Genomic DNA, 27,253 nt, shown 5'->3' on the forward strand with positions numbered 1-27,253 from the left:
CAATATGAATGTGGAGTGTCACAGTAGGGCTAACAGTGCTCATGAAAGCCAGCGTCAGTGTTTTGCAAAATGTTTTGGGGGATCCTGGTAAAGTGAACTTACATTTGCTGGTATTTTAAAATATGTGGTCTTAAAATATGCAGCGTCTAAACTGGGGCTGGTGGCCTGAAGTGCGGTGCAGGGGAGGAGATACTCATGAGGATACAGTGCCTAGGCTGAAGGATGGGAAATTGAGTGAGAAACGTCAGCAAGAAAAAGACAAAAAAGGGGAATGCTGGTAGGATGACAGCTACTGAAGGATTAGTTCTGCAGCAGAGCTCACCTCAAAAAGCATTGGGATGTATGGGAGAGATGTCACTCCATACTCTTAAGGGCTGTAGAAAATTACAGGAAAGACATCAGCATTTCCAAGGACTGGGGGTCAGCTTCTGTTTGTAGGTATAATCTCCACATCCTTTTTGCTCTAAGGAATTTAGCTGCATCACTTAGGTTAGATCTGGACAGCCTCATTCTTTCCTTTAACACAAAATGCACAGCCCAGGCACACAGCAAACCTTGGGCTTGGACGCACCTTTGGCTGTACCTGAGCACATCAGGTACGAATGTGGCAGATTGGTATTCAGAGCAGCCGACCACAGGCTGCCAGGAAGCTGGGCAGAAGGTGAAGTATTCCTGCCCTTGGAGACCAAACTTTCAGAGCTGTGTTGGTACTATCTTCTCTCTCTCTTTTTTTTTTTGAGAGAGAGAGAGAGAGAGAGAGAGAGAGAGAGAGTCCAGACATGCTGCTGTGTGATCAGGGCAGAAAAAAGGCAGCTAAATAATATTCGTGTCCTTAGAAGTTTGTTCTTGGAACCCTGATGGGCTTTGGTGCTGTTTATTCCCAGGGCAGACTCTGCAGTCTCTGTATCTAGTAGGAAATCCTGGAGGCAAGAAAAGCCACTCTTCCTTGCACAGCCTGGCAGCAGAGGACATACTTTACTGCTGAGTTTCCCAACCCATCTAGCAGTGTAACCTCTTCCAAATATGATGAAACATCAGTTGCTTTTTGAGACGTACACAGCTTTTTCCTGCCCTGTCAACCTCTTTAGTGTGTTTCCCCATAGGGGGGTTTATTTGATTACATTATCATATAGCACCATAACTCCCTACTGATCTCTCTGATAGTGATCAACAGGAGCCGGTGTGCTCTGACTGCAAGGACAGATCCTCTGCTCTCATGTGTAAGCAGGTATCTGTCCTCAAAGGAACATGCACTGCCTGGTAAGATAGGATGCTTTGGTCTGTTTTGGTCTAGATTTTTGAAGAAAAATTCCTTTTCTTGTGATACAGGATATTTTTTGATATGTTGGTAAGCAATGAAGAGTTCACATCCTGCTTAAGACAAGCTTCTCCACCATACCTGTTGCATAGGGATAAAAACATGCAATGCATATTTCTCTGAAAATAACAACCAAAACCAACCAAACGAAAAACATTAAAAAAAAAAATCCATTTAAGATAAACTTAATATAGATTTACCATCCAGTTAAGCCTGTACTGCTGTTCTGGGATCTTATCTACATTTTTGTGAAGTTATTTTTTTAAGAATAGACAGAAAATACTGGTATCCCTCCAAGTTTGCTTCTGTAAACTGGATCTTATCTTAAATAAAATGCCCAGAAGGAGCATGTGGAGGGGGATCCTGGTGGTTATTTTGTGGGTTCCCATTCTCAATGTGCTGGAGGGGATGCAGCTTAGACTCCCTTTGCTGTGGTGTTGTGTTTTAAACTTGCAGTTAAGTGGGTTATGAAATACCACTCTTTGGGAGGAAAGTTGCTTTCGATTGTTTGCTTTTCTCTGTCTCTTTTCCCCCTGCTCTCTCCAGGCAGTCGCTCTCAGCTTCAGCGAGACACACTTTAATGAAGCTCTCATGTCCCTTAAGAGAACTGCTGCATGAAGACCAAAGGTGTCGGACCCACGGCTGAGGAGCAGGCAGGCGCATCCCTGCAGGGACCCCCCTTTGCTCAAGCTGTTTATGAAATTGTAAACCAGGCTGCAAGAGGGAGACGGTCGGGAGGCAGAGGGGAGGGGGGAGCTCATTCCTCCTCCCTCTCTGCCTCAAAGCCTTTTGCTTTCCAAGCTCAAATGCTAGCTGAAATCTGACGCCTGGACTGCATATGCTGTGAGACGTGGGCATGCCCTTGCAGTGCACTGATTTCCTCTGCAGCTTGGAGAGCCAGAGCCTCGCTGAGGCTCCGAGCAGAGCAGCCGCTCCATCAGGCAGCGAGTGCCACATCACTGTGCTGCCTGCGCAAGGGGCTCCAGCATGGTCCTGAGGCTCCTGCTTCTCCTCGGCGGGCTGCTTAGGGCCACCGAGCCAGCGCCCCGCTGTGAAACCGGCCAGGAGACCCTAGGTAAGGCTAACCACCCCAAAAGTTCCCCTTCTTCTCTCCTTCCTTCTTCTGGAGATGAGCAGAGTAAAGGGCTCCAGCTTTGAGGCGAGGGAGGCAGGAGCTGTCACCGTCCCCTGGAGACGAGGGGATCAGCTCTTTGGCAATCTGCAAATTGCCAGTGATGAAACTGGGGTTGTGCTTGGGAAGCGTGGATGGGAAGGCGTGTGGTGGTGGTGTGGCTCTGCAACAGAAAAACAAGACTGGGATGTAAGGTAATGTAATGTTTCCCCATCACTGTCTTTTAAAGCCACGTGTAGATGCAACTTTCTGTCAATTTAGAGTTCCCAGTCGGTAGGATCCCCCTCACTGCTGTGGGTAATGCAGAGGATTCGCCCCATCTCTGGCCTTGCCTTCTAGGAATGTGGTAGTAAGATTGCAAGAAGATGAACTTTCGACCTTCTGTGTGCTTTTCTGCTTAAGAAAAAAATCTTTTCGTTGCATTCAGCTTTAGGTCACTTGTTTCAAGTCCAAAGTATGGGAAGAATTATTAGGATCTGACAGCTGTAGGGTGTGTTTTAGCTTGCTATAAGCATTATGGAATTTGTACAAGTTGATTGGCTGGAAAAGCAGATTTACCCATTAGAATAAAAGTTAGATAGGAACATGCTGCTAAATGAATTGAAAGCTTTGGGTTCAGTAGCCAGTTGACTAATAAAAAAATACTAACAGTATCTTTTAAACACACATGTTATTTTTAATCAAGTAGACTTAATTCAGATTTCATTTTTGTGGGGACAGTGGAAAGGTAGTGTAGTAACAAGGTCTATTCCAGGAAAGCTATTTTTGGAATGTTCAAACTCAACATTATTCAGAAAAAATATTTATTTTATGGGAATACAGGAAGAGATGGGTTAACCTGAAACTGACCTTAGTGTTACCCAAGGAAGTTCAGCTATATTTTAGTGCTTAAATATAAGCCGTAGACTGTCATTGGCATTGAACTGCTACACAATGCAGTCCATGTGCCATGTACTGCATATAATTTGAGAGTGCTGTTCCCATGAACATCAAAGTGAGGTCTACCGCAGCCTGAAGGGATTTTATTTTTGGATAAAGCTGCACAAAGAGAAGTGTTGTAGACTATTTACAGCCAATTACAGGAAGAGGCTGTATGGTTTGCAGCATGCCCTTTCTCTGTAAGGTATGATTCTGCTATAGTTCTAGCTGATCAAAGTTTTGCCATGGGGTATTAATCCTGGCAACCACAAATGTAGGAATCATCAAGGGGTAACTCTCCTGTGGCAGAATGTTTTGTGTGTGTTGGCAACTGTGCTGTCTTTAAGGGAGGGCTTGAGGAAAGGCAGGCAATGGAAATTCACCTTGCATGTGATGGGACTGGACTGATGAATATGGCCTTAGGGTGATGGCTAGAGGTAGGGAAAGTGGGCGGCCAATGTCACTACATGGTGTGCAACGTGAGGAAGGGGTACACTTCACACTGGAGGGATGTTGGACCAGGGGGAATAAAGTAGCAGCTTGGACATTGAGAGACCTGCCAGATTTCTCAAGGGTCTTCCTTTTCCAAAGGGGAGATAAAGTCATGTCAGGCCACATAAAAAGAAAGGCGAGTGTGGTGCTGTACATGTCCACAAATAGACCTTGCAGGGGTCTCCTGTCAACACCCAGGGCAGTAGGTTATGTCTTCAGCTGTAGGAGTTTCTCCCCTGTTTTGGGATCCCTTGTGCAGATCTTTGTGGATCTCAGTGGCCAGACCAGCGGTGCCCTGCAGGAGAAGACCAGCCTGGAGCTGCTTGTGCAGGAGACAAGGGCAGCGGGAACCAGTGCCACTGTCTGACTCCCAGCAAGGCTGGAGCTGGTTTCTGCAGGCTGCCTGGCCTTCTTGGTCATATTTGCTCTGCTGTGACTCATTTTTCTTTTTAAATAAGAAACCAAAACAGAACATGGCTAACGATATCGAGATCCTTACAAAATGGTTTGTGCTTTTCTGTTTAGTAAAATAAGATGATTACTGTCAACCATCCCCACAATATGGCACAGGCATCACACACACTGTGGGAGCTTTTTGAGCACCAGCTGGGAACCATGGCAGTGAGAGAGAGGACAGATCCCTTCTCCCCAGCTGCATCCTGTATCCTTGGGGAGCCAGTAAGCCACTGTCTCCCCCAGTGATAAGATGCTACATTGCCCCCTTGCGAGGCAGCACTTCCAGGCCCTGATGAGTTTTACTGGACTCTTAGCCTCTAGTTTGGGTGAGAAAAGTACAGTTTAAAATGTTTCCCCTGAGAGGTGGCCAGCCTTTGGTGGAGGGAGCTAACAGTGCAGGTTCCTGGTTTGTGAGTTGTGTGTGTCTCTGCTGCTGACTGATGTGTTCCGGTGGTAATTAGTTAAATGCAGCACTTCACCATCACTGACAATAGAAATAAAAACAAATTAGAAACAGGCTGAAGTCACATGCCTCGAAATAGTAAAAGCGGGTGGCTTCCCTTGCATCTGGGGCCAGCTCTGCCACCGAGACGTTACCAGGGGTCGGGCTGAGGCTGCAAAGTAACAGCGATAAAACCTTTCCTCGCCGCTCGCCTTCGAGCGCGCTTTGCTGGGGACTTCCAGGGGCAGAGGTGCTCCGGCGCCTGTGCGAGCCCCCGGGGCTCACAGGCGGAGCTGGGGGCAGCACCGAGCGCTTGCCGGGCCCGGGGCCGCGCTGCCGGGGGGTGCAGCCCGGCCCCCCCCCCGGCTCGGCCCGCGCCGCCGCCGGTGGTGCCACCGTGCGGGCTCCGCCGCCGGTACAGCTGCCTCTGGCGAGGCATCGGAGCCGGGCTGAGCTTAAACGCCAAAGGGATCATAGAGTCATAGAATTCATAGAATCGTTTAGGTTGGAAAAGACCTTTAAGATCATCCAGTCCAACCATTAACCTACACTACCAAGTCCACTCTAAACCAATCAAGGGTAGACTAGACTAAACCATGTCCCCAAGTGCCACATCTACCCGGTTTTTGCCACTTCCAGGGATGGTGACTCCACCACCTCTCTGGGCAGCCTGTTCCAATGCTTGACCACCCTTTCCGTAAAGAAATTCTTCCTAATATCCAATCTAAACCTCCCCTGGTGCAGCTTAAGCCCAATTCCTCTCATCCTATTGCTAACTACTTGGGAGAAGAGCCCAACACCCACCTCACTACAACCTCCTTTCAGGGAGTTGTAGAGAGCGATAAGGTCTCCCCTCAGCCTCCTCTTCTCCAGGCTAAACAACCCCAGTTCCCTCAGCCGCTCCTCATAAGGCCTGTGCTCCAGACCCTTCACCAGCTTTGTTGCCCTTCTCTGAACACGTTCCAGCACCTCAATGTCTTTCTTGCATTGAGGGGCCCAAAACTGGACACAGTATTCCAGGTGCGGCCTCACCAGTGCGGAGTACAGGGGGACAATCACCTCCCTGCTCCTGCTGGCCACACTATTTCTGATACAAGCCAGGATGCTCTTGGCCTTCTTGGCCACCTGGGCACACTGCTGGCTCATGTTCAGCCGGATGCCTGAGCCCTCGCCAGCCCCGCTCCCGGGCTGGGCGCTTGAAAGGGGCTCCTGCCCGATGTCACTGCTGAGGACCGGAGCTGTTCGACCCGGAGCTGCAGAGGTGGGAGAGCAGCTGGAGCGCGGCTCCTGCAGCAGACCTGGCTGGCAGGCTGGTCACCTGTGGGCCACCTCTCCCAAGCGCCTTGGTGTGTGCCATCATCCTGGCTCGCCCTGCTCCTGAGCCAGACATTGCCCCATTCTGAGGGTCTCTGAGTATAACCACTGGAGATGGGAGGGAGTGGGGAGGTATAAGTAAGAGATGTGGGGAGGGAAAAAACCACCAGAGTGGGAGGCAGGGGACAGGTACTGTATTGCTTCTGGAGCCCAGAACAGATTTTGTGGCACTGGCTCCTCTCTAAGCTATGGCATTGAGTAAGACTGATTGTCTACTGGGAAGTCAGACTGACAGAAAAAGTGGCTTCACACATAGATGCTCTACCTTTCCCCTCTCCTTCTCTGCCATTCCCATCTCCATAGTGTGCCATGGGTTTTGCTAAGTGAAAGGGAAAAAGGGAAAAGCCATTTCCTTCCATGTGCTTCACGCTGGCGCCAGCTTCATAGGACCTGAGCATGTTAGTTCACCTGCTGTGGACATTTCTAATCCTGTTTCCTGGTGAAACCCATGTCTGTGTGCACACACAGGCAGACCCCCTCCAGCTACTGCTGCTCTCGTGTGGGTGGCTGCACTGGGTGACCTGGCAGTGGGCTGGGGTCTGCTCCTCTGCCCCAGGGCTGGTGGTGCCAGCTGGGTCCCTCACCCTGCTGTGGCTGGCACGGGCAGGTGCAGACATGGAGCGTGGCCACGGTACTGTGCCGTCACGTGTGGGAAAGTCCAAGCTGCAGCACTCTCGCCTGAGGCACCTGAGGTAGATATGTCCAAGTCTTGCCAAAACAAAAAAAATGCAGAACTAGTGTCTACATCATGCACACTCACAAGATGAGAAATTCCAGCTCTCGTAAACCCAGTTGTCATCACAGAGTCATGTGAGCTGCTCTGGATTCCCGCCACTGACTCAAGTATTTCCACATAATTATTATTTTAGCAACACTGATCTTCAGCTACATTTAACATGGGAAATGGGATCAGAAACAGCCACTTATGTTGGGAAAGTAAGCTTATATTGAAAATATAATACACAGGTATGTCCTTTTGCTGCTGAAATAGTTCATGCATGATTTTAATCTGAAGGCAAAAATTTCTTCAACACACTTGTTCAGACTTTTTTAAAGTGTGGCTGTGTAAATACATAGAAGTCAAAACTTGAACAAAAACCCCACTGCCCTAAGGCACAACTAGGCTTTTAGCAAGACTTAGTAACACTGACAGTTGATCCCCTTTAACATTTCTAGATGTCGTCTTTCCTTTCACGTAGTCAGCTAGAGGTTGTTTGGGGGTGGGTGCTGGCTGGCTGATAGCTACCGTGCTCCCCTTTGGGCTGCCCAGGCCACATAAGAGCCATCCCCTCCTCAAGCCTGCACCAAATGTTGGACAAATGTCACAGGTGCCACTGTTTGAGGAGGGGCTGAGCATGGAGGTACCATGCAGAAAAACATGCTGTTTGAGGCTGGTGGGCCGCATCCTGCTCTCTTTGCTGGGCTTTTATGACTGCTGAATCTTGTTGGGAGAGAGTCACCCTCCTAGCTGGATGCAGCTGTCACAGATCAATAGAGTTTAAGGACTGAGGGTTGCTCTGCCCATTGCAGAAATAAAACTGAAATTCCAATCCCTTTGTTTATCCTGTTGTAACTCCATTGATTTAATTGGCACTATTTCAGTTTTACAGGGTTATAACAGGACACCCTTATCTGGGAGACAATATGAGATTAAGGCATGGATTTAAGCCAAGGTTGTTGAATTAACTGTCAATCTTTTGTAACATAAAAACACCACATTTGGCTAAAACTCAGCTACCTCCAGAAGAACCAGATGTGATGTTAATTACAATAGTTCTCATACATCTGAACTAATGAAAAGACAGAGTTATGCTAGGGGGCTGCATAGACTGTGTTTAAAGAGGATGGAATGATGTTTTGGCAAATGTTTCGGAAGGGTTGTAGCATCAAAAATAAAAACCTCAATTTTTCATATTCCCTGGAGCAGCACTTACTGGCCAGAGACACAGCTGGGGTGGCACCATGGATCCCGTCACTAGAGACACTGAGACAGGCAGTGGGGACAGGCAGGCAGACAGCAATACTCTTCCTCAGTTCTCTTAGGCTCCTACAACTGCAGCCCTGTTTGTGTTGCATCTGGACAATTAGAAACAAGGGAGAATTGTTGGCCACCACTGAGGTTGGCTTTGAGCCGTTGGCAGGTCTTGGTGTGCATCTGCACAGATTTTGACCTGTGGTCTGCAGGTTACATGAACTCTCATCATCCGTGGGAAAGCTTCAGCATCTTCTTGCAGGCCCCAGACCAATCCTGTGAGAGAAACAGTCCTGTAAGAGCCGACTACAGTGCCATTGCTGTGGGAACACCTTCAGTAATTCCATAAAAACAGGTGTTTAACTGAATGCCAGGCAGCAGGTGGGTTAGAAAGAAGGGTGATTAATTAAGAATACTTGCTTGCATCTTCCTGCTGTGATCTTCCTCTGCAAAGCGAAGGCAGATCAGGTATTAACCTCTTTCAGGTGCTTTCAGGCTTCTTTATGTGAGGGAGCAGGGATAAAACAGGGCTTGTCTCACTGCCTGCACATTGGGCTCCTGCATACTGCTTCTGCTGGTTTGCAAACACATCACTCCTTTGGAGCGGTCACAGCAATTGCTGGAATGGAAGATTAGTAACAGGAATTCAGTCCTCTACTCACAAAAGCTTTGATATATCTAGAAAAAGGAGTTAACCACGTGGGCTGCTTTTTGCAGTCTCTCCTCCAGTTTTCCTGGAATTCCTTCTCTGTAGCTGGGGATCTTCTCCACTTCTGCCCCTGCATGTATGCCTTAGATATGTAGCTGCCTTCTCTCCCGGGCTCTCTGCTCGACCGTTTTCCCACTAGCCAAGCTACTCAGCTGCCTCATTCCTCTGCTGCTAGTCCCCTTACTTCTCCACTCCTCCTGCACCCACGTCCTGGCGATTCTGATCCATTATAGTATTCCATAATGGATCTTGTCCTGCTCTTGTCCTCATGCTGTAGCCAGGAGCTGGCTCCGAAGGCAGGCCATTTGCAGGTGCTGTTGCGATGTTTTGCAAATTGGTACAGCCCAGCAGTGTTCGCATATTACCGCTGGTACTAAGTTTTGCCTCTTTAGTGTTACAAGGCAGATTATTATTGCAAAGACTGACTCGATGAACCGTGCAGAACCACAAGGAGAGTAATATTAATATGATCAGAAACTGAAATGCTTTGTTTGGAAAAGCAGAAGGTTTGACTGTAAACAGACTAAAATGAATACATATGTCTTCCAGTTTAAAACAGTATTGTAAGAAACCCAGAAAGCTGCTGGGGGTGTGCTGGTCTGTACAAGACAAATTATCTAATCTTGTTTGATCTGTCAGTCATAACAATGCAATTGTGTAAGCCTTACTGAATGATTTAGATATTTTGAGTTTAAGACTGGCCCTTGGGCTTATTCCATATCCTCAAGTGCACAAGTCTCCTGTTGGCTTCGCTCTCGAACAGGCAACCAGCCAAGCCGTGGCACTGGAAGTAGCTGTTGAGCTCTATTGTCTCGGTTAGGGTTAATCACCGCAGCTTGCTTCTTTCAGTGCTGAATCATCAAGGGGAAAAAATGTAAGCTTGGCAGTAAAATATGTATGTGCTGCATTGTAGATTTTCAAGCTTGCCTTTGCAAATTAAAACCAGAAGCGTATATTATAGAGAGGGCTCAGAAAGCTTGAAATGGCTTTTCTCCTTTTCAAGAAGTTATTTTATCCAGAATCTTAAATGGAAGCTGTACTACTGAAAGGACTTTTGTAGCTCTGGTGGAATAGCTAGAGTACAAAAATAAACATAAAAAATTGAAAAGGCTGTTCTGGGTCAGGAAGAAAAAGGCCTCCCTGTACCAACCTGTCCGCTGATGGCACTACGAAAGGAGGCAGCACTGTCTTCCTCTGAGCCCAGGGAAGCATCTGCTCAAAAACTGGAAGAGGTTTAGCCTCTTTCAAGCACACAAGAAGCAGCAATTGAAGCCTGCCAAGTTAATCTGGAGACTGAGAAAATCTGTGTATCATTGCCTGTCATTCCTCTTACGAAAAAGAGAAAGGGAGTGGCTGAACTCTTCTAGCTGGCATTGCTGGAACTTTGACAACACGAGCTATAATGGGTGGGGACAGGGATTTGCTGGTCATTTCTGTGTGCAGAGACCCAGACCCGTGGTGCAGGGCTCCAGGACCACAGCCTGCAGCTGCAGCTTGGGAGCTGGCCTCGGAGAGTTTCCTGCCGCCTGCTCTGCAGGCAAGCAGGCTCTGGCCCAGTTACGTGCATCCACACTTATTTATATGAGTACATGCACTGGAGAATTATCTTTGGCCCTTGCAGAACCACACCCTCCAAAACATATGCAAGTATTGGCATTAGGAAACACAAGAAAAGTCCAAAGACCACATCAGCACACATACACATTTAAGACTCGCTATAAAGCAAGGTCTAGTATAAACCAGACCTTCTCTCTCTTGCTTTTATGTATATTAACTCCTGATAACCTGAATGCTCAAGCTGTCTCACTCCTGGGTGTTTACATGGCAGAGCCGTGGCTGAGGTACAGCTCATGTGGCAGCTTGCAGGGGGCTGTGGTGGGGAGATGTGCTACGGTTCGGGCAGAGCTGGCCTCTGAGACTGCAGAAGAAGCTGCATAGATGTCTCTGGCAGAGAGAGACAGGGAGAAAACAGCACAGTATGCTGCAAAAATGTGAAGCTTAGACCTAAGTTTAGGCTCAGATCTAGTTCTAGGACCCAGGAGGAAGAAATCAGTTTTGTTGCTAGTCAATGAGTGAGTTTGGGTAGCTCTGAGCTTGTGAGGGAAACCCTGGGTCAAAAGCACTGGAAAAGCTTTATCCTTTGCTGACGAATCACCCCTGCTTATCACATACTGAGATGAACAACTTCAGTTGCCATGGGAAAGGTTTATATGGATTTGGGTTCCTCATCTGGAAAAGAAATCTATCCTCTTCAGTCAGCATCTTTGTTAATGAGTAATAGCCATGTTGCTTAATAGATTGCCTCTCCCTGTAAGTGTGGTAAAAATAACAAAGTGTAGAAGCCGGGTAGCAGGCAGTCTGAAACCTGAGCTGTCTTTACCTCTCCTGTGCTAACATCCACTTGTACTCACAAAACGATCCAGTCCTCTTGTGAACCCAGCTACAGCAGATGACTTAGCAAAGTTTTGCATGTCTCTTCCATCAGCCATCCCGTGCCTCTTGACACCTCTCCTTTCTGGCCAGCTGGGCAGAAAGAGGCATCTGCTAAACACAGTAAGACTGCTGCTGCTCAGAGAGCCAGAGCAGGGGGAAGACGCAGCACCGTGCCCAGACCCCGCCCGCTGCATTTTCCCTTTGGTTTCCTCTGCTTGTTCCAACATGTTGCCAGAGTACCTTTTTGCTCCAGCTGAATAAGCAGAATACTGAGACACCATCGAGAATATGTTTGTGCCACGTATCAAACTGACTGATGGCTATAGCATTCCTGCACAGTAATAGCAGTCTGGAAGGTTGTGTGTGCCTCAGTTTCGTTATTTGATCAGTGCATGTCAGAGAGACAAAAAAAAAGGACATTTCTAGCTTGGTCAAGGAGCCAGCAAAGAGGAAATGGCTCTTACCTTTAAGGAAATGCGTGCAGTTGTGGAAAGACCATTCATAGTCCCCAAATACACCCATGAAGAACTGCTCTCAGCACACACGACCCTCTAGTCTGAAATAATAGCTACAATGCAGTCATTTTATGCTGAGGAGAGAAAAAAGTGTCAGACATTTCTTAGCCACCCTTCAAGGTAGTGAAGGAGATTGACTGCTAATGACCCTGGTGATAACCGAAGATAGTGTCACTCTGCTTGTTGGGACATGGCTGAACTCAAGCCAGTCCCATCTACACCAAGTTTTCCCCTCTGTATGGAACATTTGGCTGGCTCCAGACTCGTGTCCAAGGCCTCACAAGTTGTTGTGGGTGTGATGGCGTTGGGATATAAGACTATCCAGATTCAGGGAGGAAGTGACATCCAATTTTATCAGCACAATTAATTTCTGGAGCTCTTACTAACAAGTAATCACCCCTTCCTCTTTCCCAGCTAGCATTGTACAAAATGCTATTCCTTGATTATCCCCAGATGTAAAACGACATCCAGTATCTGGCTGAGATGAAGCTTTTTTAGAAATACCTTGACCTTAATAATTAACTCACTGGGGGGATTTTGCCTAACTAAGGGAAACACTGAAATCCTGTAATGGAAGGCACTGTTGATGAAGCAGGTATTGTTTATTGCTATTAGCATAATGTACCAAGCCAGGAAAGGAGTTTGTATGGATATAATTTTTTCCAGCTTGCTGCTCACCAGGACTTGCTGGTGTTCCAGATGGGCTCTTTCTGCTAGTTCTGATCCCTCATTTATTTTATGAGGTAATGTGGATCAATGACAATTCATAATACAGAACCAGACTCATCTCCAATTAAATGTCTCCCTCTGAGATAAAATTCCAAGGTTAATTTTGTTGTCATTATAATGATTTTATTTTGGGTAAAGAATGATCAACTCATTAGCAACACATATGCAGATGATTGCATTTAAACAAATATGCTGGGAGTGGAAGTTTAAACTTCCCTTAGTAGGAAAAGAGAAAACATAATGAATTTGGTTTTACGAGGACAAATGCTCAATTCACTGAGCAAGAAGCTAGGTGCCTGTCCCACCCAGTGAGAGTTAGAAGAAACAGCAACATAGCTAGATCCCCATTACATCACAAGGAAAGCAGACCTGTTGGCATTTAAAAAGCCTGCACATAGTGGCTTAGCTCCTATGAGGCACCAGTGAAAATAGCTCTGATACCTTGGTAGCAATATTTTTCTTTAGTTGCCAGTATCAGAGAAGGGCAACATAGAATCATTGGATACAGGAGCAAAAGAGACCTCTCCTGGGTCATCAAACCATGTTCCTTCAAAATCGAGTGAGCTTCCTTTATTTGACCTAGTAAATAGAAAGCTAAGGGGAGGATCTGATTGCTTTCTGCAAACACTCGATGAAGGCATGCACCAGGGAGCACAGAGAGCTATTTGAGTTAAAGGACAGTGCTGGAACAACACCACATGGATATAAACTGGCCACGAATACTTTTAGGCAGGAAATTAAAAGGCAATTTCTAGCCATTAGAGGAGCGAGCTTTTGGAAAAGCTTTCCCGTGAGAGTAGTTGGGGAGGGAAATAATTAGGTTTAAGATGTTATTAAAAGGATTATAAAATGCAGTTGCTAGAAATAGGATGAAGTAGGATGGGGAAGAAATATGTCCCCTCATATCCACCAAAGGCTTAATTGCTTTACAGGAAAAGTATGCACAGCATTATGTGGGACCGATAGATTTAGAATCATAGAATCATAGAATCGTTTAGGTTGGAAAAGACCTTTAAGATCAGTCCAACCATTAACCTAACATTACCAAGTCCACCGCTAAACCAATTGAGGGTAAGTAGCAACCCACGCCTCCTGGCTTAGTGGCTGGATCATTTATAATGAAAGGAAAAACCAGGAATCACTAAGATTGGAAAGGATCTCTAAGATCATCATTCCAATCATCAGTCCAACACCACCATGCCCACTAAACCATGTCCCAGAGTGCCACGTCTACCCGTTTTTTGAACTCTTCCAGGGATGGCAACTACACCACCTCTCTGGGCAGCCTGTTCCAATGCTTGGCTACCCTTTCCGTGAAGAAATTTTTCCTAATATCCAACCTAAACCTCCCCTGATGCAGTTTGAGCCCATTTCCTCTTGTCCTATTGCTAGCTACTTGGAAGAAGAGACCAACACCCACCTGGTAGTTGTAGAGAGCGATAAGGTCTCCCCTCAGCCTCCTCTTCTGCAGGCTAAACAACCCCAGTTCCCTCAGCTGCTCCTCAGAAGACCTGTTCTCTAGACCCTTCACTAGCCTTGTTGCCCTTCTCTGAACACGCTCCAGCACCTCAATGTCTTTCTTGTAGTGAGGGGCCCAAAACTGGACACTATTCCAGGTGCGGCCTCACCAGCGCTGAGTACAGGGGCACAATCACCTCCCTGCTCCTGCTGGCCACACTATTCCTGATATAAGCCAGGATGCTGTTGGATTACTTGGCCACCTGGGCACACTGCTGGCTCAGTGTTAGAGGAAGATCCATAAGGCATCTTGGTATGTACAGAAGGACTCACATGGACATTTAGACTAAACCAGATTACTAAAGACCTACATTTTCATTAGTGAAATTTCCTAGGCACCTAACTTACAGTTTTTAAGCATGCCTAGAAATATTGTCAAGTTGTCAGGGCTGGGCAGCTCAACATCTTTTTCAAACATAGGCCTGATTTCTTACACAACCACACTTCAGCGATATTGTCAAGCCCTCCCTTTTTAACGTGGATCAAAGACTGGCTGGTCAGTGTGCTTGTCTGGCCATGCCCTGCACCTGATCCCTGAAGTCTGTCCTGTCTTCTTATTAAACTCCATTTCCAACTCTTTGCCTGGGTGAGGGTCTCTCTTTTTTTGTGTGTGGATGGGCGTGTATGGGGCTCCACATACCAGAGACTGGTGTGAGACCACGGGTCAGAGGGGTTTGTGTGTCTGGGGTGCAGCAGCTGGAGGGACCAGAGTGCATGTGCCTGGTGTGTGTATGTCAGTGTGTGCAATTGCTAGCAAACACCAAGCTGGACTAGCAGTGAACAGGACAAAATATTTGGGAGCTGAGTATTTAAGTGGCTGTGATCCTGGGCTGGATATTGAAGAGACTGGAGGGTCTCAGAGTTGACTACTGGAAGGAACCAGAAGGTCCAAGCCAGCTAGGGAAGACCACAGTGTCTGGGGCTTGGCTACCAGTGAGTCCCTAGGTCTGGGCTGGCTACCAGAGAGACCAGCATGTGTGTCAGCGCATGAGGCAACTGGGAGATCAGTGGATCCAGGGACCAGCTACTAGGCAAACTGTGCCTAGCTGCTGGGGTTCCAGTGTGTCTAAGCTGAGCTACTGGAGGGATCCACCTATACTTCTTTTTAATCAGTGGTCTTTCATCCTGATTAGCCAGAAAGGGGAATGGGATGACACTTTTGGTGCTGGTTGTGCTTGCCTGTACTGTGTTTTCTCTTTGTGTATATATGTAAAGTGTGCCTGTTGGGAATATGTGCTTGTTCCTGGTATGGCTGGACCTCAGGGCATAGAGCTGCAGCAGCCTCTGTGGCACTACCAGATCAGACAATTCATAACATGAGGGAGGACTGATATCTGCCCCATAATGCTTTTTCTTTTTTTCTCTTTATTTGCAGGTCAATGCCAAACTGTACAGAAAGGTATGGTGTGACTTTGCTCACTGTCCTTGGAGAATCTCAAAACCTTAAGTATTTTTTCATTATCTCCAGACAAGTTTTCTAATGTTATTGCTATAGTATGTCTTGTTCCTAGAGAGATGATCTCTTTCACACAAGGTAGGATTTTGCTACTGTGACAGTGGTATTTGTTACCAGCCAGACACATTAGCAAGAGAAGGAGGCTCAAACATAGGTCCTTTACTGTAATAGCCAGTAATTTTATGAAGAGACATCTCTCTATTAGTCCCTTTTCACCTCTGAGTTGGTTGAAGGTATTACCAACATTTATCCGTCCAAAGACCTCTTAACCTGATTTCTTAAAATGTATTAGGTTTATGAGAATATACATGTAAGCACATTGATGGGCCTGCTTGCCTGTGAGTCAAGTCCCAGAATAGCTTTTGATCTCTTTGGGCAATTTCAATCAAACTTCACAGAGGGTCTGCAGTTTCAGAGATACTGAAGTATTACAAATTTTGTGGGGCCAAGCAAAGAAGAGAGCTATCTTACTGATACCCACTAAAGAAAAAAATTTATATGATCTCACACCTCATCAGTTAATCCATACTAAAAGGCAAAGACAGGGGAGAGAGTGATATCACAAATACACTTCATTCAAGAATCTGAGTTTTTTCCCTGTTAGACACCAGCAAATTCACACCTCAATAGAGCATTTTTCTCTCTTATGGATTCTCTGGGGTTTAATAAGCTCAAACTGTATTCTTAATTTAAATCAGATAAGATTTAATTGAGTATGAGATAGCCTTTCCTTTGGAAACCAGGCTTTATTAATTTTGGTGGTTTCCAAGCTATTTGTTAAAGGAACTCCCATGTGGGCCCAGTACTCCAGTGTTTTCGGGCCAGGGATTTGCCCTTTCATTGCTGTTCAGGTATTAAATTAACAAAATAAATCTTATGTTAGGAACAGTGCTTATCAATCAGATAACCTCTGATGCCCCATCAAATTGTCAGATACCATTTGAATTCTGAATGATGTCTACTTGCATCAAACTGTTCACAATCAATCTCCAGACTAAGCGTACTTTCCATCATCTTTCTATAAGTGTGTTTAGACATCAAATTCATTTGAGAGTATTGCAAACTGCCTCCAGTCTATCTGTGAACAAAAAAAAAAAAGTTAATTGAACGTGTTATTTGTTTCGTTGTCTTTGAACTATTCAGTGTCAGTGATGCAAGTTATTTTTCATATGTTCATATCCTTTTCATAGCAAAATGCGTGGACATTGCCTTAAGTTCTTGTACTGATGTTGCCTATACTCAAACGATGTATCCTAATCTTCTGGATCAGAAGTCTCGAGAAGTGATTGAGTACAGCTCTGAGTACATCCTCATCAGTGTGCTGCACAACTTGCTCCAGGGAGAATGCAATCCGGACCTGAGGCTCCTGGGCTGCTCCGTGCTGGCCCCGCAGTGCGAAAAGGACAAAGTTATAAAGCCCTGCAGGCATGTCTGTGAAAACCTGAAGAAAAATTGCCTCCCTGCCTTTGATGCAATAGACATGGCTTGGCCCTACTTCTTAGACTGCGACCGCTTTTTCGCTGGGGAAGAAGAGGGATGTTTTGACCCACTGGCAAAGCTGCGAGGTAAGGAAGGAAGCTCTGCTGACACATCTTACTCATCTAGATGGGAAGGGTCTCATTTCACTCAGCTTGACACGCCTATGGCACAAAATCTCTCCGCTTGTCATCTCAGGTTGTCTTTATAGACACCTGTAAGGTATGATTCATTTTGTTCCACCTATTTTAAACACTTAATTAAACTGTGCTCAAGAATCACCTGTTTCTCTCACATACAAAGAGCAGCAAGACAGGCAGCTCAGAGCTAGATGTTTGGACTGCCATTGTGCATTTAGACAAACCCTGCCCTGTGTGATAGCTGTCTGTATATTTGAAATATTCTATTTAAAAACTGAAACTTTAATGCACTTACAAATTCATGACTGCTTGACAAGCTTAACAGCTCATTAAAATAATCTCATTAGTGATTGTCACAGATTTTTTGTTTGGATGAAGAAGATCCAGATAGCTGAAGACAGCTGAATCTCATAAAAACTGAATTTGATCCACCAGATTCAAAGGGGAAAATCTGTACGTTTTGTGACTAAAATATGCTAAGCATACCAAAGGCCAAATTACAACTGGAGATTGCACAAGATATTTGTTAGTGTGCATATGCATTAGTACAGTTTTGCAAACAAAATATGCCACAATAAACAGCATAGGATGTACTACATGGATTTAAGGTTTTGATTGTGGCTGTATTTTCTATAATTCTACTACTGAAAAAGACATTTTGTAGAAAAGTACAGGTATTCATGCAGTCCTCTGAGTACCATGGTTTTAAACACTGTGTTACAATTTTTCTTTACAGGAGAAGTAGAGGTTGAGGAAGATTTGCCTTCAGACTTGCCAGCAACTTTTATTCAGTTCAAACACCATTCATACTCCCAAATGGTGAGCACACTGAAGAAGACTGCTTCTAAATGCTCCCATATTGCAACAACTTACAGCATAGGTCGCAGTTTTGAAGGGAAGGATCTTTTTGTGATTGAGTTTTCAACCAAGCCTGGACACCATGAACTGCGTGAGTTATATCAGTATTGATCAAGTTGCTTGAGGGAACTCCAGATTATGTGAGTGAAAACAGGTCCTTTACATGGGATATCACTTGAACTGTAAAAAGCATTGATTCAAAAACATTTCTCCCCCTTTGTGTTCCTGAATTACAGCAATAGCTGATGATTCACTGTAGCAATCACAGTCCGGTTGCAATTTCCTAACTTTATGACCTCAGTTTATGACCATGGTTGACATTCCTTGTTCCTAGATGTATGACCATGTACTTGGCTGCAGTGATATGGCCCAGCATAAAAAGAAGTTTGTCTAGTTTTCTGTTACTGACCTGCCCTCTTGATCATCTACCACTTCCTCAGTCTCCTTTTATTTGTCACTGTACCATCAAACCCTACACAGTTCCTACAAGTAATACCTGTGCCTAGTCTAAACACAGTCCTTCACATCCTAAAATATGTACAACTTGTGATAAGGCCTCAGATACAGAAGGACATTGACATCAAAAAAGGGCAATACAGCACAGAAAACAATCCTGCTGAACAAAGATTCAGGTCAGTGCAATATCTGTCAGTGTAACAGGTGAACGATACCAGGAGTTCATGTTATCATAGTGCCTGAACACCTTTAGGATACATGTCTTCACAACTTTTCTGCAAAGGGGAACAGTGCTGTTCTCTGTTTTGTAGATTCATCACTGAGACAGCAAGGGCCAGATTTTTAAATGTTCTAAATTCTTCAAAATGCAGATAATTTTCTAGGGGAGTATTAGGTATTATTTTCCAGTTACCAGCTCCCAGCTGAAATATAGTACCTGACTAAAGCTGCTGGGCTGCTGTGGCCATTGTTGCATACCAAGAACCTCAGGTTGTTTCTCATCAGACTAGCTCCAGCGTCAAAGCAGCCTCAGCAGTGTAGCAGAACTGAACTACATCTGATTTAATACTTTATTGAGATTATGCTCTCAGGCCAAGCTACTGTGTCCTCTGTGTGCTATGCTGCAGGGGAAGCAGAGAAGATGGGGAAGACTGGTGTTAGCTTTGTTTTCTCTTGGCCATGCTGCCATGCATGTTGTAGAGGTATTTTGAGGTGCCTTTAAACTCGATCAAGATCCCAGTAGACATCTTTAACAGAGCAAAGATCTACATTACTATTTCTTGACCTATCATCCTTCCTCTCGCATAAAGAAAATAAGTTGCAGGTGTCTTTTTAAGCTGATACTCCATTTGCCAGGAAAACACAAAGCCTATGAATCAGGCTTTTAAATTAAAACTGTAATATGGCATGATAAAAGATGGTAGTTTAATACATTATCTAGCATTTCCTTCTAAATCTGTTGCTTCATGCTGCTCCGGACAGCATAAGAGAAGGTGGAAATAGCTCTAGAGCTGGAGATTTTGCCAGCCTGAGCAAGCTGGCATAATAGCTCTGTGCCAGCCCTCCTCCAGTGTCTAGTGCTCGAGGCTGGCCAGGATCAAAAATGAAGATGAAGGGATAGACAGGAAAGGGTGTCTCCAAAACGTATCTATTTTCTACTTTCCATTAGTCTCTAAGGAAGGATGGAAATTGGGAGAACAACTGCAGGGAATTGTGAAGTTACATATTTCTAATAGTCTATTCCAAGGCTACTTAGCCTAAAAGCCACTTTTTATGCATGACCTAATTTCTGTTCCAAGTACAAGTGTAATATATTACACATCTGCAGGCCATTTCTAGGATCTGTGACAATATAAGTTATTGAAGCCACCCAAGGTAAGTGAGAGTGCCAGGTGTGTATTTTGTTCTTTCCTAGCCATGGCTTGACATTTTTGATTGCAGCATTCTTTGTTCACAATTAATGATGAGTCCAGGAAAAGGTCAGAGCAATGATTGCCTCTTATGGTTTGGGATGCTGAAAATATGGACTTACTTTATTTCACGGTATTTAAATTGTTGCTGATCTGACTTGTGATGGAGGGAAATTCACCTGGAACTAGTGTGCTATTTACAGGAACGTATGCATTAAATTAGTGTAAATAAAACTTTCTGACTCATCAGAAAGCTATTTGGGTTACTCTGCTTTTGGAAGCCATCCAGGTGTAATCAAATTAAAGCATCTCATTACTTCATATTCCACAGTCAAGCCAGAATTTAAGTACATTGGCAATATGCATGGAAATGAAGTTGTGGGGAAAGAACTGCTAATATACCTCGCACAGTATCTGTGTTCGGAGTATCTTCTTGGGAATCCTCGCATCCAGACCTTGATTAATAACACCAGAATTCATCTCCTACCTTCACTCAACCCTGATGGGTATGAACTGGCTGCAGAAGAGGTAAAAGACTTTTTATAAGTAGACGTTCAGTTCATTGCTTCATGTTTCTAAAATTCCCTACAGAAAAGGACAAACTGGGAGGGGAATGTCACATATGGGAAGGAGTGTTAATAATCGGCAGCCAGAATCCCAGGCTGGTTTGGTGGTAGGTTGCTTTCCAAAGATGATGTGAATGGAGCTAAGGAAATCAGAGCCACGTTTGTCATTTCTGCTGCCTGCATGCAATGACGTGGGAATGACTGTGTTACTTTTTCACACATTTAACACTCTCTGCTATCAGTTCTAGAACAAAATGCCCACTGACTCACTGTAATGACTGTTAAATTATTTTATAAAGAAACGTAGTTTAATACTGTGGAATAAGTATTCTTCCTCTTGTAGAAGAGCAGGTATAATAAAATGTGAATATGTTCTATACTGTCATGCTTTAATAATGGATGGCAGTTTTCAGAGATCAGCTGGTGTCTGAAGGAGTGAAAGCAAAACTTCTATTATATGTTACCTGACATTCTTCTTTTCACCTCACTTTCATCACCACCACCATTAGCATGAAAATAGGACCTTTCTTTTCTGCGTTGCTCATGTGGTGAGCTCTGTCTGGTATATGAGTCTGGGGTTTTTGCATTCTTGACTTGGAGCATCAGCTGTATTTTCTTTTTCTCCTCCTCTAACCCACTGTGCATGCTGCTCTGTGCTGAGTAAGAAGCTGCTGTATTCCTCTCATGAGTCACATCACTGGTGAGTGAAATGCTTCCTGCATGCTAGTTAGTGCATTAGCGTTCGTGGGGATAAAAAATGATTAATAAGTGTTGTTTTTTAACAGTATAGACATTTTCAGTTTACTTCTTTTAAAACTTCCCCTTGATTAAAATGGCCTTTTAAACAATTTCCACAAAGTGATATTTTGGGACAGGAAGGTATTCTGAGGTTGGCTTCTATGTTACAAATTAGGGAGCTGGTTACAATGGATGGGTCATTGGACGACAGACAGCTCAGAACTTGGACCTGAACAGAAATTTCCCTGATTTGACGTCTGAGGCTTACAGAAGAGCTGGGATTCGTGGGGCCCGCCTTGACCACATCCCCATTCCACAATCCTACTGGTGGGGTAAGGTATGAATTACAGATTTTATAAATCACATATACTACAGAGCAACTCAGGAATTAAGAAACTTAGATTGCTTCGTCTGAAGTTATTTCGTGCTAAACAGATTTTATAAGTAGGACTAAACTGGACAGGCTCAGAATTGGCATGAGAAGTCATGGTGTAGGTCTGGCCAAAGAGGCAGATGTCACAAATCATTGGGAAAGTTTGTGGATAATTTGGATTTTGCTATTTCAGATTAAGAATAATAACTGTTAGGAGGGGGTCATGAGTGTGTAATGATTCATCATTAGTGATTTAAACTGTGGTAGCATGTTAAAGACTTTATGGACTTGGCTCTCATTGCACTAAGCTCTGCACAGGTTTGATGCAATAGTGATTTCTGCCTTGGAAAACATACAAAGGCCTCGTGAAGTTGTGTAGCATCAGCTTTCCAGAAAAAGGATGGTTATAAATGACCGTAACCAGCTGAAGCAATGGAAGCAGCCTGTCAGGCTGCAGTGGTGCTGGAAGGGAGAGTTGCTGCTGCCTCCAGTCCTGGGGAGCAGGATGGAGGCAGCACTGTAGGGCTTCATGCTCATCATCACTAAGCTTCATGTTGTGTGATGTCCAGGAATGCAAAGCTCAGTCCTACCTGTGTCGCTGGCAGCCTGGCAGGCCCTGATACTAGCAACTCTCATTGGAACTTAGTTTGCCTTAAAAGAAGAAACACAGGAAGCCAAATGTCTTCTGCTTTTAAACTCATTTTATTCTAATTCAATTTTTGTTACTAGCACAAAGCCTCAGACAGGTGGGGATCAGGGTTGTTTCAGCAGCTGGTGTGTTAGCAGATTTGAAAGACCATACTTCAGTTTTCTACTTTGCTGCCGGTGATCTCATATGAGGCCAGGTCTAAATGCCAGATGCATCTCTGATGCTGCCCCAGTGTTTTGGTGCCCTGCTTCACAGTAGTGAAATCTGGATAAAAGCATCTCCCTTTCTCAGGATAATGTGCATATGAAGATGCAAGGCTGTGAAAACTCAATAATGTACATTGTATTAGAACACTGATTTTCGATATAACTATGCTCAAGAAGTTTATTTTATGCATGGAATCGTACAGATCCCAGCTCATGTCACTAGATTTCTACATGGGTATAAGGTCACAGGCATAATAGTTTCCAACTTTTGAGTGAATAATAAGAGATAACAGTAAGCTGGTAAATGCAAGTAGAGTGCAGAGCCTCAGATGGGAAAGAAGGGTTGAGAGTATGCGGAGCAGAGCCTGAGGTCAAATGAAAACAGCTGAAAAAGAAGGGGATTTTAGGAGAAAAGTGTAGAGAGATAATAGTTTTGGTTCACCCCATTTGTGCATTGTAGTTTTCATGGCTGTACATCTAAGAACCACGTGTAGGTACCCAACTGAAAGTTTTCTTCAACAAATTAATGCTGTATGAATGAATATGAAAAATCTCAGGAGCAGGGTTAGGCGCAGCCTTGCAGATACCTGGCATGAAGCCACATTGTTTGCAGAGGGAATCTGAGCGCTCCAGGTTTGAGCTCTGAGCTGGCTGCACTACGGAGTCTTACCTGGTCTCCCAGTGGGTTTGCTTTCCCACATAGAACTGAGGCTTGGAAACATCCCTGTTCTCTTTTTAAGAAACCCTCTTCCTCATCCTCTAAAGCCAGGACTTAGCTGGGGATGCCTTTGTTTCACAGCAATTCTCTGAAGATGGCTCACTTTAATTCAGTATCTGTCATCTTGTTCCCATACAGCAAAACAAGATTTTTCAGTTAGTCAGGAACCTGCCAGCTTTTGTAACATAAAGTAATGTTTACTCAGAAGAACATGCTAAATCAAAAATATATAATAAAACAACAGTCATTAGAAAAATATGTATATGTTTCTAGGTTACTGGGAGTCACTGTGCTATTTCAGACCCTCTTGTATAGCCCATTTCTCTTGGTCACAGCTTCTCACTGGGTTCCTGATTTGAGAGCAAGTGGTGTCTTGCTCTCAACCTTGTCAAGATCGGCCATTCCATGCAATTGCAGGTCTGTTAGCTGCCAGACTTTTTGGCCCACATCAACGTATGTGCTTCCCTGGGGGAGATGCTTACAGGGAAATGTTCCCTGTCTTAGGAACATGAATTCACAGTCACATACTTCAGTTCTTGCCAAGGTTCAGCCACCAAGCACTGTCACCAGCCTGTACACAAAGACATGGCTGATGAGTCAAATTGTGTATGTAACATCTCATTTACCAGACAGAATCCTTTCTTTGCATGGCCTTTTGTAGAATCAGTAGTGAGGGTGCCAGTCTCCTGGGAGCACTTTCACAGGCTGTATTGTCCCCTGAGCTATGTGCAGACAGGCTACAGGAGTGCCTGGCATGCCTAAAAAAGTCATTGAAAATGCCTTTGGTTTTCTGTGGAGGTTTCCAAAAGCAAAATGCTTTTGCCGTTTTTGGACTGGATGTAGTGGCTGAGCATCAGACTCTGAGGTATGAAGGAGAGGATGGAGATCTCCCTCCAGCCACGTGCTCACTCTCTCTCTGTGTCCAGAGGTTCAGGGTTGAAGGCCCAGACACTGCTGAGGAAGGACAAACATGGCTTTGACCCCTCTTTGTGCCACGGCCCAGTACAAGCAGAGAGCTTGTCTCACACTGTGCAGCCCAGAGTCCCTGTAACTCTCTGGATTTTCTGGCTCTAACCTCCCCACTCCCTCTTCTGAGTCCTGCTCCTGCCCTGGTTCTTCTCATGGTCTTTGGGATGGTCAATGGTAGGCAGCCACTCGCAGAAGTCATTTTTACAACCATGTATTTAGCTTTCTTAGACGCTGTCTAACATCATAGCAGTTTATAGAAGGCTGGATGGAGACAGCCTAACATTTCTCCCACAGTTACCCCCACTGCTGCGTCCAGCTCTGCCCCAGCTGCAGCATGCTGGTCACCCTGGGGAGTCTGTCCCCACAGACAAGGGACCAGGAAGCCTTGGCACACAACCACCCTCTGGCTGAACGCTGCCTCAGTGGGTGCAGACTCGGGGTTATAAATACATCCCTTCACCTGCAAACCTTTTCTTGTTTTTGAAGAAGAAATTGAAATAAGGTGGTGATCCAATGATTCATTCCTCACAGCACCAAGCCTCAGGGAACCTCCAGATGTTCTCCTGACCCTAAAATGGGTCCTGACCTAAACAAAACTTGAAGCATCTCCAAATCTATATGCTTTGTGGAACAAATGAGGGAACCAATTTGCCTGTGACCTGGATGGCACCACAAAATCTCCTTGATGACTGCAGTTTGCCATGGTTCAGAAACCTGGCAGTAAGCAGTCTCGCAGCCTCGAGTCTCCTCCACCGGTGGTATCACAGGACAGCCAAATCAGCTCTCCTATAATGAACTTCAGTTTTGTCAGGCAGATGAACCCATGGCTCTACAGTAGCCGGCTTTGTGCAGGCAAAAGCATTAGATTGGATGTTTCAACACGAGCCTCTCAGCTTTCATTTGCTTAATAGTGTTTATTACCTGCCTTATTAAAGTAATTATCTGAGTATTGCAGGGCATTGTATAAAGATCAGAAAATGGAAAGCGAGCTCCCAGCCAACCCCATAAACTCAGGAGAGCTCCTGCCTCCCTGTAACCCTTGCTGTACAGCGTGTTTTGTTCCCTGCTATTATGAATTATTGTAATAAGTGGTCTGAGGGCTCAGACTGAGAGACTTCAGGCTTCATCTGAAATGAAGTCAGTTAAATTGGCTTGATTCAAACAGAATTTGGAAGTCTGTGCCAGTGGAGGCTGACAGTAAAAGAAATCTTTGAAAGCCATACAGACAGTGACTAATTGCAGTATAATTGACAGAAATGAGATTCAGGTTTAAAAAGGGTAGTGGCCATTCCCTGTACTTACGGAGAAGTAATTTAGCTGTTTTCTAATTGTACCCCAAATTGTTCTTGTGAGATGGGTACTTTAAAATTGATCTCTGACTAAAAAGCAAGAGCCCTGGTGGAAAAAAAAAAAAAATCAAACCCGCAAAACCCACATTAAAGGAAAAGTCTATGAATAGTCAAAGGCCAGAGTGACACAGATAGCATCTGATATCATCCATTGGAGCTGAACCAGGATGTGCACATTTCAAAGCCTTAATCACTGTACATGATGTCAATGAAATGCTATTAGGATAAAAATAGTGACACTGAAACTCCTGATTTTCCACAACATTCACTTCAGTAAGACATTGTCTCTGTGACACAGCAGTGTCTTGTGGGATGTGCAGGTATCTAGTGAGCAAGTTGGCTAATCAGGGGGAGGGACTGAATTTAGGAGCTCTCTGAGTAAAACTGTGCATTTCACCCTTGCCCACTGAATTGCAGAAGCAACCTAAAAATCTTATCGAGGCCCGAGATTCCTGTTTGAAAGCAGGGCTGATTCTGGTGTCAGGCATGCCCCCGCTGGCTGGGCAGCGGGAGCTGGGGCAGCTGCTGGCAGGGCAGGGAGCTGCTGAGAGTTTGGGGCAGCATCCTCCTGGGGGGTGCTGGTGCTGCAGGGCTTGGAGGATGCAGGCTTGTTACCAGCTCCTCAGCCATCCTGCAAATCCCGAAGCATGGTCCCATGGGGCGGGCAGTGCTGCTTGCAGCCCTTTACAAGCCACCTGGGGTTTTCTGCTCTTCAGAAGAGATGGGCTCAAAGGAAGAACAAAGCACTTTCAGGGTTCAGCTGAGAGTGGCTGGTTCAGTCCCAAATTCCCTTGGGATAAAGGTCATTATCAGACCATCCCAGCCCACTGTACAAAGACCAGAAAAGTAAATACTTTGGCCGATGCAGGTAGTGTTCTTCGGACACTGCCAGGTTCTTTGTCATGAAGCCTGGTGGGCTGTTTCCTTCTCCAACCTCTGTGTTGTGTGAATGGGTGTGTGAGGCTGCAAAAAGCACAGAGCGTTTGTCCTTTCCTTTTGGAATGTCCTTTATCTGCCTCTTTAAAAATGTTTTTCAGGTCATGCCCTTCCTGGAAAGTCTGTGTCTAATCTTCCCAATTATACAAAAAACCCTCGATTAGATTTCTGGTGTGCAAAGTGCATTCTGTATGTTCTTGAATTGATCAGACTTTACCTCTTACACCTCATCTTCTATTTAAGTGGCCTTTTTATAGTACTGAGGTTGAAAGGGTTGTGACACAGAGATTCAGAGCCTACCACTAGGTTGACAGATAAACTGGACCTGGCCTGTTTCTCCTGAGGACAAGTAGCACAATCTGACTTGTCTCCATATGCTAACCACAGACTACTGATTTAAAGATTCACCTTACAGCAGTGGGAACCCTCAGGTTCCTGTTTCTTCCCAAATACAAGGTACAGCCTTTTCAAATAGCACAGATGCTGTGGCTGGAGGCACTAGTTCAGCTCAACAACTATAGAATGTGTTTTAAGGAAACCTGAAAACTAGGAGGACTCAGTTAATAACTATGGCATCTGAAGAGAGGTAGCTTCCTGCCTAGGTCAGGAATGGGCAGGGTGATATCTTCTTATGTCATTCTCAGGTAAAACTGTATTTAGACATGACCTTTTCCTGAGACCCTCTGCTTTCTACCTCATTGCTGGGAGCTGTAATACATCCATGTTGCACCTTCGCTTCACAGTGTTTTTCTCTGCTCCACACCTAAGTTTGTGCTACACACTGCATCTCCACAGCAGTGATTTACCAATAGCAGAATAGGGACTGATCCAAAAACAGTAATTACTATTATTGCAACCCTAATGTATAGGTCTCTAAGTTTTTTGTTTGGTTGGTTGGTTTGTTTGTTGGTTGGTTTTGTGGGTTTTTCCTGCACACTGTTGACTT

General features: G+C 45.0%; 1 protein-coding gene across 1 annotated transcript in view; it reads left to right on the plus strand.

The window, feature by feature from the left end:
- Positions 1–2,305: 2,305 nt before the first annotated feature.
- Positions 2,306–27,253, plus strand: part of CPZ (carboxypeptidase Z) — a 37,013-nt gene continuing 12,065 nt past the window's right edge. Inside the window, exons 1-6 of the mRNA XM_075709357.1 lie at positions 2,306–2,393; positions 15,384–15,407; positions 16,655–17,029; positions 17,817–18,029; positions 20,135–20,331; positions 21,283–21,444. Of these exons, the coding sequence (XP_075565472.1) occupies positions 2,306–2,393; positions 15,384–15,407; positions 16,655–17,029; positions 17,817–18,029; positions 20,135–20,331; positions 21,283–21,444 (1,059 nt within the window). The remainder of the gene's footprint in view (positions 2,394–15,383; positions 15,408–16,654; positions 17,030–17,816; positions 18,030–20,134; positions 20,332–21,282; positions 21,445–27,253) is intronic.

Source organism: Pelecanus crispus, chromosome 4 (genome assembly GCF_030463565.1).
Source record: "Pelecanus crispus isolate bPelCri1 chromosome 4, bPelCri1.pri, whole genome shotgun sequence".
In the NCBI taxonomy this organism is placed as follows: domain Eukaryota; kingdom Metazoa; phylum Chordata; class Aves; order Pelecaniformes; family Pelecanidae; genus Pelecanus; species Pelecanus crispus.